At 35.9% G+C, this 12,004-nt stretch overlaps 1 protein-coding gene across 1 annotated transcript in view; it reads right to left on the minus strand.

Annotated features, from left to right (window-relative positions):
- Positions 1-12,004, minus strand: part of MYO16 (myosin XVI) — a 275,699-nt gene that overhangs the window by 145,335 nt on the left and 118,360 nt on the right. Inside the window, exons 12-15 of the mRNA XM_041472384.1 lie at positions 11,559-11,624; positions 8,740-8,867; positions 3,866-3,971; positions 1,914-2,031 (exon numbers count right to left, since the gene is read on the minus strand). Of these exons, the coding sequence (XP_041328318.1) occupies positions 1,914-2,031; positions 3,866-3,971; positions 8,740-8,867; positions 11,559-11,624 (418 nt within the window). The remainder of the gene's footprint in view (positions 1-1,913; positions 2,032-3,865; positions 3,972-8,739; positions 8,868-11,558; positions 11,625-12,004) is intronic.

The raw sequence follows: 12,004 nt of genomic DNA on the forward strand, positions 1-12,004 counted from the left end.
TCATTTATGTTTAAACAGTGCAAGAAAGTAAATACTGCTGCAAATGATATTGCATATAAATACAGAACATGCCTGGGCGGAATTTAAACCTGCCAAAGACAACATGCATTATTCTTTTCTCATTTATGGTGGTCTAAATGTGGGACAATTTCACTCAGATGTGATGCTTATCAGTGGCCAAGAAATGGCAACATTTACTATGCAAATCAAACATCAGGAACAATTGCAAATTTCAGAAATATAAAACACATTTCTACTGCTGTAGCAAGGCATGTCTCTCTTGAAAGTAAATTATGTAACTTTAGGCTACCGTAGAGTTGGCAAGAATAATTGATTCAATTCCTAAATAATGGGAAATAGCAGGGTAGATAAGTAATTTGTTTGTATTTGTTAATTGACCTGACTACCCTCACATTTTCTCATTTGATGCCTATGGCTTGAGAATCATAAAACCACAGAATTAGTGTATCAGAAAACTGACACAAGAACCCGTTTAACTGATCCTGTCACAGGCAATGTCATGGCTGTGAATTAAACTGTCATTTCTGAGTGAAGCTGTTCTTAAACCCTGCAGACACAATATACTAAAATTAAATATGTACAATACAAAGGATCTATAAAATTTTAGCTTTAGGGATTGAGGTTTGTTTTTATAAACTGAACTGAGATGCTCTTCAGTCCATGCTAATGTATATTTAATTTTGCATTCCTCCCACAAGAGCTTATAAATGAAAAACAAAATCACACATTTTCAGTTTTGAATTTCCTTTGCAACCATCCTACATTCATTATAAAACAAACCAGAAAAAAGTGTTAGCAATTTCCCATGGGTGACATTTCCCATGAAGGAACTATCACATTTTCTAGAGATGTCTCAAGAAAATGTAATTGGAAATATTTCCAAAGAATTTTTTTAGGAAACTCTTCAGAAAGCATAAACACATTTAAAATTACCAAAAAAAAAAAAAAAAGAAAAAAAAAAATGCTTATCTAACAGAATCTAATTATTTGGAACAAATGTGTGTCTTACCATACAGCTTCTGCATCTATCTGTGTGTTGCTGGTTCTGCAGACATTGCAGACATACCTTGCTTTGACAGTGAGTAGCTTTATGATGACTTCTTTTGAAGAGAGTTTGCAGAATCAAACTGAAAGTTTGCTCAATTTCTTTGATTTTTTTGTTGTTTTTTTTTCTGTTTGTTTGCTTGTTTGTTTGTTTTAACTAATGAATGCTTACTAGGGATTAGAAAACTCATGCTTACTGAAAGTAAGTAATGAAAGCAGGAATGAATTTCATACTATCTAGCCTCTAAGAAGAATAAACAACAATATGGTTCCTAGCTGTTTTAAAAGAAGCTCTAAGCTGTAATAAATTATTTCTAATTTCAGTATTACAGAATATCCTTGTTGTTGGTGTTTTGGGCTTTTTTTGTTTGGTTGATTGGTTGTTTGTTTTGTTTTTTTTACTAAAAAGATTATATTACTCACTAATTTAAAATTTAAGGGATACTTAAAACACCCAATACAATACTTGGTACACATGCAGAACTTAACAACTTAATCCATTTTTCACTCTTACTTCACAGTGTTGCACTAGTCAGCTCTCTCAGTTTGTTGATCTGTGAAATAAAATGAAGTGTGACCTCCTGGGAAATATGAGGAATTGCTGTTGTCAGTTTGTTTCTTGTCTTTCTCTGCCACCTTGTGGTTGTTTAGAACAGGGCACTGCTCACTCCTGACAAGGGATGAATTCACAGGCCGTGAAATCTGTTCCTCTGACACTCCCTGACTCCCCCATGCCTCTTTCATGTACTTTGAATCCCTTGCTGTCCAATTTTGTGCATGGCACACTGGGATCTCTGATCTGACACTCTGTGTGTGACATCAAAATTTACAGATTTAGTGATACTTACCTGCAGTTAATGTTTTATTTCTCTCACAAAACTGTAGTTCAAAATACTTAATAAAACAGCTGGAAAAATCATTCAAGGGTGTCTTAGCATGTCCAAAGGCCTCCAAGATACAGTTTACCTGCGAAATAATATTAAAGAAGCAAAAATAGAGGAGATAAACTGGAAGATATTTCAAGAAACATCTGTGAGGTTTGCTTGTGATTAATAAATGGCGGGGAGGGGGGGTGCGGGAAAGAAGAGCATTTTTCATCTTGGAATTTAAAAAAATACTTGGCAGGTTTTTTTCCAAAATAGAAGACAGCTCAAAATAAATATATTCCAAAAAAAAGTAATGTCAGAATAGTGAAAGTTTTAAGTGAAATGTTCATATGTGAGCTGTGTCTCTACCAGTAGTTTGGACATGAGTGACTGGAGTCATATCCCTGGAGCTGTCATACTTAGCAAAAAAGTATTAAAATCTTTGAAGACAGCTTATGAAGATACAGTCAGTCAATACTAATAACCCGACAAAGGAATTTACAAGATTTATAAAATGTCAGAAATAGAATAAATTATTGATTTCAAATAGAATTATTTCAGGATTATACTAGTGAAAAAGTGAAGGGAAAAATAGATTCAGACATTTTTATGGCATGCCTCACTAATGTATTTCCATGTTAGGTTTCCATGGTCACAGACATTGTATTTAGCTTTTTTTGTGTATAATTAGTAGCTTACACCCTGACAGATTCCCTTCAGAACTTTCCTCTATGCATTCTTGAAACTGATTGCAATGTGGTGCATACACACTGTAATTCTCACATCACTCTTTTCATGAAGGTGGATGACCTAGCTGGGGAGGGAAGAGCTCTGTGGAGTGGCACAGAAGCTCTGAAAAGTAAACCATTCACAATTATTAATTGAACCAGATGTCTGTGCAGTAGGTGGCAGCAGAAAACTAGCCAGCCAAATTTTGGTTCCAGTTCAACTCCAGCAGTGTTGTTTAGGATGTATTTGCTTTTAGACTAATTCAGCAATTGCTTTAACCTGTGCAACTTTATTAATTTAATGGTGCTATGCATAACTGCAGCAGGAATGAATCCAGACAACTGTGTTAATTAAGGCACCTTAAAAGGTAGCTAAATTAAAATCTCTATTCTCTATGGATGAGATCTGATACATTTACCATCTAAAGTCAGACACCCCATCCAAGCTAGTTTTAAAGGATATTTCTATAATCAAAATTTGATAATGCTCTTCTACCTCCATTAAGAGCCATTGATAGCTGCCTCTGAGTAGGTATTTCAGATGAGAAGTTTCATCAGGAAATGTAATTTCTTTAAAGAACTTGAATTGGCAACCCAGGCTTCAGCATAATTCAAAATGTCAATGTGAACCTTTCTAGCCAATAAAATAGGGGTATATGGAAACATGTATTTTGGAAATTAAATATGACTGAAGAAATATTCAGAACTCTTACCTATTTCTTAAATATATTTCGTACACAAATATTGATCCATATAACTTGATTAAATCCTTGTAGTTTTTCTGCAATTTTACAGTCTCTTTCTTGCATACTATTACTTCAGATGTCTCAACATTTCTTATACTGTCCAGTAAATACTACACAAATTTATTTATTTACTGAAGGCAATTAATATAATGTTTAAGCAAGAGTTCCTTATCACAGAAATGTTTCCTATTCATTGCAACACTGATTTTCAAAGTCACCAAAACATAGAAACAAAACTGTCCCCACTTTGGAGATTCTTCTTATTACATCAATGTGAACTTAATCCCATTTCCATTCACAGAAAAAAAACCCAAAACTTCCTCTGACTTCAAAGGTGAAAACAAGACATTTATGAATTTCTACAGAGCTGACACCTTTTTCCACAGAACTCAAATATCTCTGCCTACCCAAGAGGCCAAGGTTTTGCTTCATTTCACTCAGTGGTCAGAATGCTACTTACACGTTTTATCTTTGTGTCAAAGGTATTTCTGCTGCAGCTGGCTCTGCAAGTGAGGTGTTTCACTATCTGTTTGCAGGCTTCAGTCTTCCCAGAACCACTTTCTCCACTGCAAGGTGACAGGCAAGGAAGAGAGGGAGGAATCATTGTTAGTTTCACAACTGAAATGTTATTTACATTCTCTGCTAGCTTTGTTTGAATGGATTGAAGGTAACTCCATCAAACCTTTACTTCAAATAACAGAAGGTTTATGGATGACAAATAAAGAAAACAACATAGCAGACAGACTGACTGACTGACTGTCTGTGTACATGAAGGCTTCAGAGCATTCATGTACATTCAGATAAACTGTCTTGTACCACAGGTCAAACCAGTCAAATCTAATGCTTGCAAGTCTTTTGGAAGGTGCTCATAGCGTAGATTTTATATTTTCCTTTATCTTTTGTCCAGTAAAGGAGCTCACTAATGCTCTCTGGTTCTCTTTGCAGATGGGAAATTACTGCTGTGGTAATCAGAAGAAACAGAAAGTGAAGAATACAATAGAAAGAATGGAAAGAAAATACAAAAAGAAGAGAGAAAGCTGACTGATTTTACAACCTGCCCAGTTTCTGTAATACACTCTGACTTTAGTGATTCTATCTAGATCACTGTGATTTCTTGTTCGTAATATGGAATAAATATTCAAAAGAATGAGAATTTCAGACAGGGAAAGTGATCAAAATAAATAAGGTAAAAGGCAATAGAATGACAAAGGTGGAAAGAAACAACAGAAGAGTGGTGGGATGGAGGAAGGAAGCAAAATCCCCTACAGGGAAGCCAATGTGGAACTCTTAGTCAGGAACTGTAGTGACAGGACAAGGAATAATGGTGCAAACTGAAAGAGAGGAAGTTTAGGTGAGATGTTAGGAAGAAACATGAAGTTTAGTTAGGAAGTCCATGAAGTTTTGCCACTCTTCCTCTTTTGGCTTTCCTTTTCTTTAAAACTACCTGATGGAGGGCCTGTTTCCTACTATTGCTTTATAAATATTTTGTTAATACAACCTTAATTACAGCTCAAATCTTTCTACCTTCAAATACTATGAATAATTTTTAAAAAGTTCTGTTTAGAAATTAAAAAAAAAAAATCTAAATTTTTTAGGAAAAAGACCAATGGAAAGTGTGAAAATACAAAGTCACGTGAAGCAAAGAACATGAGTCATAATATACCCAGGGGAAATAAAGAAGCTACAACTGTCAAATCCACGGGATTTGGATTATCATCCATCATCATACAGATTGCATGGAGGAAGATTTAGGGATAGACAGAGCCACTACATGGAAACAGTTAATCAAGGAAGCCCAGGTAAAAGAGTCAGAAAATAGCCAACCCCAGGCAATTTTTAAGAATTACTTTCTGCACGTACTGAGAAGTACTTGCTTACCCCCACTTTCTGCATCTTAGGCAGGTTTATCTATACCTTTATGATTTCAGAACAGTGGATCATTATTGGATCATTACTGTTTGGTAAACAACAATCCCATTATAAAGAAATTCTATAAATCATCTATTTAGGGACAATATGACAAAATACAAAACATGTAAGGAGCAATGTATCTGTCATTTCAGATATTATAAATGACAGGGTTTTATTTTTTGCACTTCATTTTCAATTCTGACCCAAGATACTACACTCATACCATACTTAACAAAAAAAACTTATTCCTGCAGTACTTGAAGTGATGGAAAACTGCTGACAGAATGTGTTCATATTAGATTTCCATGAAATTTAAAGCAAAGACAGGTATGCTGTTCTGCATGAACTTTTGAAACAAATCTCTTATTGTACTACAGGGAGCATTATTACTCCAAATTCCCATTAATATAGTAAGGTATATCCAGGAAAGAGTGACTGTTTGCACACTTTTGGGGGTCAGAATAATTTATTTCTTCTCCATTTTCAGAGTATGTAAGTGAGACACTGAGTCTTGCTCCCAGTGATTGAGGTTTCTAGATTTGAAACAAATATGTGCAAGCAAAACTGTTAAATACAAAAGAATGAATTTTGTGTTATCAGCAATGTTATCTGTAACTGATCAATATTTCATGTTAGTTGGAAATTATATTTCTAAAATTAAGCTAAATTGGACACTGTATTTCCAAACAACGTTTTAATACAAATCTGTAACTGTACTGCAGCAGCTCATTGCATTTAAACTACATAGAATTATGCTTTCAAAAAAAAATTAAATTGAACAGAATGCTTTAGGGGATGTTAAAGTGAGAAAATCCAAAGCTTTCAATGAATTCCATTGTAAAACACAAGGACTTCTTTCCATTCCAGATTATTTGGCTTAAAAATGTGATTTATGTCACAACAGTATCATTGGATATTGACACTTTTGGCTTTAACAAGCTAGACCATTTTATTTTATGTATTCATTATGACTTTTTGACTCACAAAATTAGCAATCAGCATGCCATAAATCTTTGGTTTGATCTACTAGGGATCCTGAGCTTTTAACAGGACTATATTTAGGCTCCCTAGACAGCTCTTTACTTATCTTGTCAGTGCTTAATGTATTTTCATATCCTGAAAAGCAGGAGCAAAATGCAGTCAGAAGGAAGCTAATAATGAAAAGTCCACCTGCTGGCTATTTAAGAGCATAACTAATAATATCATTTTATTCTGTAACTTCCATTAGAAGTTTATACAAAGACAGCTCTTGGTGTTAAGCACACATGAATAAAGCTGGCTTGCTACAAACTGAAAATAATTGTGAATAACTGGCAGTAAGTTCTTCAGTGATTTGGCTTTCCTGTTATAAAAAAATGCTTTACTTGCGCTGAAATGCTCAAAAATGCTCAGTGAGTGAGCTTTTGATCAGATGTGAAGTGACTGGGGGAAAAAAAAAATAAAATGGTAAGAAATTTGGCTGCACCTCAAGTCCTGTGTCCAGCTCTGGTCTCCTCACTTCAAGGAAGTATATTCAAGTGCTGGAGGGAGTCCAGAGAAGGGCAACGGAGCTGCTCAAGGGTTTGGAGCACCAAGTCCTGTGAAGAATGGCTGAGGGAGCTGGGGTTGTTCAGCCTGGGGAAAAGGAGGCCCTGGGGGCACCTGATTGCCCTCCACAACTGCCTGAAAGGAGCCTGTAGCCAGGTGGGGATCGACATCTTCTCCCAGGCCACCAGCGACGAAACAGTGAGGAAATAACCTCAAGCTGCACCAGGGGAAGGTTAGGTTGGTGCCCTAGAATGACTTTATGAAGCTCGTATCCCCATTCATCTGTTTAGCCCAGAAATAAGTTTTACACTTTTAAGACTGCTTCCAAGAGCGAACAGGGGGAGAGAAGAAGAGCAGTTTGTAGTCAGGGACTGCACTTGCTCCCCGCATCCTCTCCTGAACCGTGCTGCCTGCAGCACAGACAGACAGCGGGACACAGCTCTCCTTTGCTTTTTAGCTGAGGCAGAGAAGTTTCCTGGACTGTAGTTTTTTCTTTTTCTTAGGACTGTTAAACCTGCTCTGGACTCAAAATCTAGAGAAGCACTGGCAGCTCACACCTGTGGCCCAGGGGGCCAGGCCTGGGCCACGGCATTTCCAGCACCAGAGGGACTGATAACAAACTGAGTGAGCTGAGCTACAGCCCACCAAGGGGACTTTGAGTTTGTCATCTCTTTAGATTGGCAAGAGGTTTTATTGTTTAATACTTCTTTGGTTTTTTTGCTAGAAGAACGCCTTTAGAAGTTTTCTCCCAAATTTACCCTAAACCGGGACAGCTGGACATCAGGTCTTCGCAGAAAGGGTGTTTAGACATTGGAATGGGCTGCTCAGGGAGGTGATGGAGTAACCATTCCTGGAGGTGTTCAAGAAATTACTGGACACAGCACTCAGTGCCATTCCTCTTAAAGAAACAATTTTTTTCCACTTTTCTCCAGAGAAATCTTTTCCCGAAGCAGCTGGGGGAGGGCCCACTTGAATTTACTTTTTAGAAGAACCCCTTTAGAAGTTTTCTCCCAAATTTACCCTAAACCGGGACAGCTGGACATCAGGTCTTCGCAGAAAGGGTGTTTAGACATTGGAATGGGCTGCTCAGGGAGGTGATGGAGTAACCATTCCTGGAGGTGTTCAAGAAATTACTGGACACAGCACTCAGTGCCATGGCCTAGTTGACAAGGTGGTGCTCAGTCAAAGGTTGGACTTGATGAACTCAAAGAAAAGATGGATTTGAGAAAAGAAGGATGAATAGATTTGAGGATTAAAAAGTTCCAGATGAATGCCAAATTGCACCATTATAAAACTAGCATATTTCGATGAAATTTTTTTCACAGCTCACTAATACTCACACTACTAATACCCACATTACTAATACAGATTAGTAATACTCACAATCTGGAAGTTATGTATCATTGAAGCAACACTGTGAGTAAGGGTTAAAGGTTAAAGTCCATTTTAAAATCCATTTTGAAGTGGAGAGCTAAAGAACAAACTCATGGTCACACAAACAGAGGCAGAGTGCATGCTCCAATACAGGCACCTCACCACAGAGGTTTATCATTTAGTCAAGGACTTATCATTTTTATTGTCAATAGATTCTGTTTCTAATCCTGATTCATGTAATATCACCAAACAAACACAGCAGTTTTGAATTCTTTACCATTAAATCTTGTTCCTAATTAGATGCAGCTACATGGAGTGGCAATTGCCCAAGAGAATTTATGAACTTGAGATGTAATTAAACCTTTTTCATTTCTATTTTGCTCTAATGTATGATACAGAGATCAGTACACAGAAAAAAATCAGTTAGAGAAAAAAAAAATGGAAATCTCAACTGCTGAGGCCCAAGGGAAACAGCTGAAAGGCAGGAGGTACAAATTAATTAATAGAAAGATAAATTTTCACCTGAGGATAAAGCATTGGGGACGCTGCTCCTGGAATAGCATGTGGTAAGCTCTTTCAGCACAGGAAAATATATGTGGGGGAAGTGAGGAACACAGTTTTCCAGAGTTACTTAAATAAAGCTGGGTGACCTGAGAAATTGTAGAAAATTGAAATGATAAATACATTCCAAAACAGTTTGTTTCACCCCCTTTATCTTGGGCCTTTTGTAAAGTTTTCTAAGCATTATGAACAGAATATTTCTATGTATAGAAGTGATACCTTTACAACAGCTTTGAAGATCTTAATCACAGAAAATAGAGCTTGAAACACAAAAGGTCTATTAAAGTACAAAACATAACTGGAGGACTTGATAGTACTGCTTTGTGCATTAAGTAAAACAAAACCTAGTAAGCTACTTTTTAATGCCATACATTTCTAGTTTTTTAATGTCTTGACTTGAAAATTTACAAGATGAAATATGAACATCCCATGAAAAGTTAAAGGAATAATTTATAAACCACTTAATTTATTACATGACAGAGCACTCTCCTACAAATACTCTCTCTGCAATACAGAATAACTTCTGACACATGTAGCTGGCAACAGATACTACCCTTAAAGCTTGAGTAAATCCAATTATCTGTTATAGAAACCACTTCTTTTTTTAATTTTTTTTCTGAGGATATCCTGATATATCACCCCTTTCTGTCCCATGCCTGTCTTATTTATTTAGATTCTAAACTATTAAATCCTGGGTTACGTGCAACAGTGAAACTGAATGATTCCGCCATGATATATTCTCAGTCAGGCCTTAAGGGCTACCAGACAAAAAAAAATAAAATTAAATCCACACCAATTCTCCAGGAATCATTTCAGAATGTCACAAAGTACAAAGAAAAACCTTCAAACAAGTATGCTCAATGCAAAATGCTGCAAGTTTACATATTTTTCTAACATGAATTTCAAGAATATATTTGTCCCAATGGGGCACAAGTAAATTCTGCAGGATGACCACAACTCAAGCACTTCTACAGTCACTAAGATACCTTCAAAGTTGTACTTGCATGTTCCTTGTATAATGCTATTGTAATGTGCAGTGTAGTTGTACAGTGTATTTCCATGTAGAAATGAGAGAATATTATCATCTAGCAATTGCATGGAATTTCATAAGGAGCAAATTACATCAGTATCCATTAATATGTGATTCTTTATGTCATCTCAGACTGAATAATTTCTCATAAAATATTTATTTTAGTAGTATTCTATTGAAACAAAGTGTGGGTAATCATTGCACAATAACAAAATTGTCTGTCAAGAAGTTCTGTACAGCATTTTTTAAAAGAAGAAGAAAACATAAAATGTCACGTTATTAAAAGATATATATGATAATATTTTCACTGCTTCATCCTTGCTTTAAAAATAGTATCATGCTCAATACATGTTTGCATTCCTTTTCTTTTTGACAGCTAACAAACTACATACCTGAAACAAAAATGCTAACTAATGAGCCACATCATATAGCATGCCAGCATTTAGTGAGGAATTGACATCATCATCTTTTATTACTTTAATACATAGACCATCTAACACTTAGAGACTTTAAAACAACATCAGCTAAACTGCTGCAGTAAACTGGAGCATTTCAAAAACAAAGTGGTTTTACAACCAAGGTTTCTTGATCATCTGGGAAATACCTGCATTATGCACAATAGTGTGCAGATTACAAAGATGAAGTGAAAGCAATTATTATCCAAGGTGACTCAAACAATTACAGGACAAAAATTGTCTCATGATGAACTTAATTAAATAGATCTATCACAGAGAACTAAAGATGCAGCATTCAGGAAACATTTTAATATGTAAACTCTTTCTCTTTACAGTTCTCTCTTAGTGCACAAAATCATGCATTTAAGATAAAATACACGGTGACAGGAAAAAATACCATCATCTAAAACCTTGGGGATGATGGATGATTTCCATTTCTAGAAATAAATTCAGACTCCCAACTTAGAATCTGCTGCTTCTACCATGAACATTACAGCATTTCTTTCTCTCAGATTTACTACTGTTACACACCAAGCTGCATGACGCAGCAAACAGTCACAAATTACAATTTGCTTACCAAATTTTTAACCCTTTATAATTCTTGTAAGTTAAATAGACATATTTGGACATTGCCTGTCAGGGAGGCCAAGCTCTGTGATCTCCATGCATCAATGAGAAGATAAGAAGGGGGGATAAATTAAGTTATACCAACACTGCATCTTTAAAATGGCTGGGTAAAGATGAAGGAGAGATCAAAACACTTAAATGTTTTCACATGGCTCAGTCCCCCTTGCCCAAAGGCTGCCTGTGCCTGGCACAAGCCCCCTCACTGTGCCCGAGCCAGGGCAGTGCTCCGCTGGTGCTCAGCACGTTGCTCTCTGCAGTGCCTCAGATGAGGAGCCTGGCGACATTTCGAGCCTTTGTGCACCATCCAAGGTTGTTATCTCCATAATCATGCTTTGGGCAAGGGGGTGTGAACTCAAACAACCACTGTTTGAAATATGCATCTATTTCTGTAAGTTTGACTACAGGGTAAACCACCAAGGTCATCAGGAACTATTTTTAAACAACCAAAAGAGGTCCTGCTCATTTAAAGTGTTATCAAAATGGCTGTCTTGCCAAAAAGACACAGAAAAAATAGTTGTATCTTGGAAGCAATTTTTAAAGTTTTGCTAAAATACTAAAACTGAGTATTTAAAAATATACATTAATTAATTTTTGGGGTTTGACCAGTCAAATGAACTACATGAGTTGTGAAAAAAATATCTGCAAACTTTTAAAAAGAGAATGCTTACCATGGTAGAATAAATAGGAAGTTCTTTAAATGGGTTAACAAGTAACAGTATATCACCAATGTAGGTCTGAAAAAAAGAAGACATAATTGCTTTATTAAATAATAAATTAAATTTTTAAGGAGGTTAATGGCTTTCTTCCAAAAAGAAATCTCAACAAAGCCTCTTAAATCTAGCTAACAACATGCTAAACATAATTAATGAATTCTGAGCTTTTAACTCCACAGTTTGAATTTGAGATCTAAATTTACATTTTGAACAGAATTAATTAGTATTTTTTGTAATAAAATTGAATTCTTCATAACTGAAAATTATGCAGAGAAAAATTGCACTACATATATTATAGGCAGATTATTTGAAAGATAATTTGCAACTTACCACTTGCTAAATTATAAAAAATGTCACAGTATCACAGAAGCTGCTGAGTTGGAAGGGACCCTCAAGGATCA

Source organism: Pyrgilauda ruficollis, unplaced genomic scaffold (genome assembly GCF_017590135.1).
Source record: "Pyrgilauda ruficollis isolate IOZ18807 unplaced genomic scaffold, ASM1759013v1 scaffold29, whole genome shotgun sequence".
NCBI classification, from domain to species: Eukaryota; Metazoa; Chordata; class Aves; order Passeriformes; family Passeridae; genus Pyrgilauda; species Pyrgilauda ruficollis.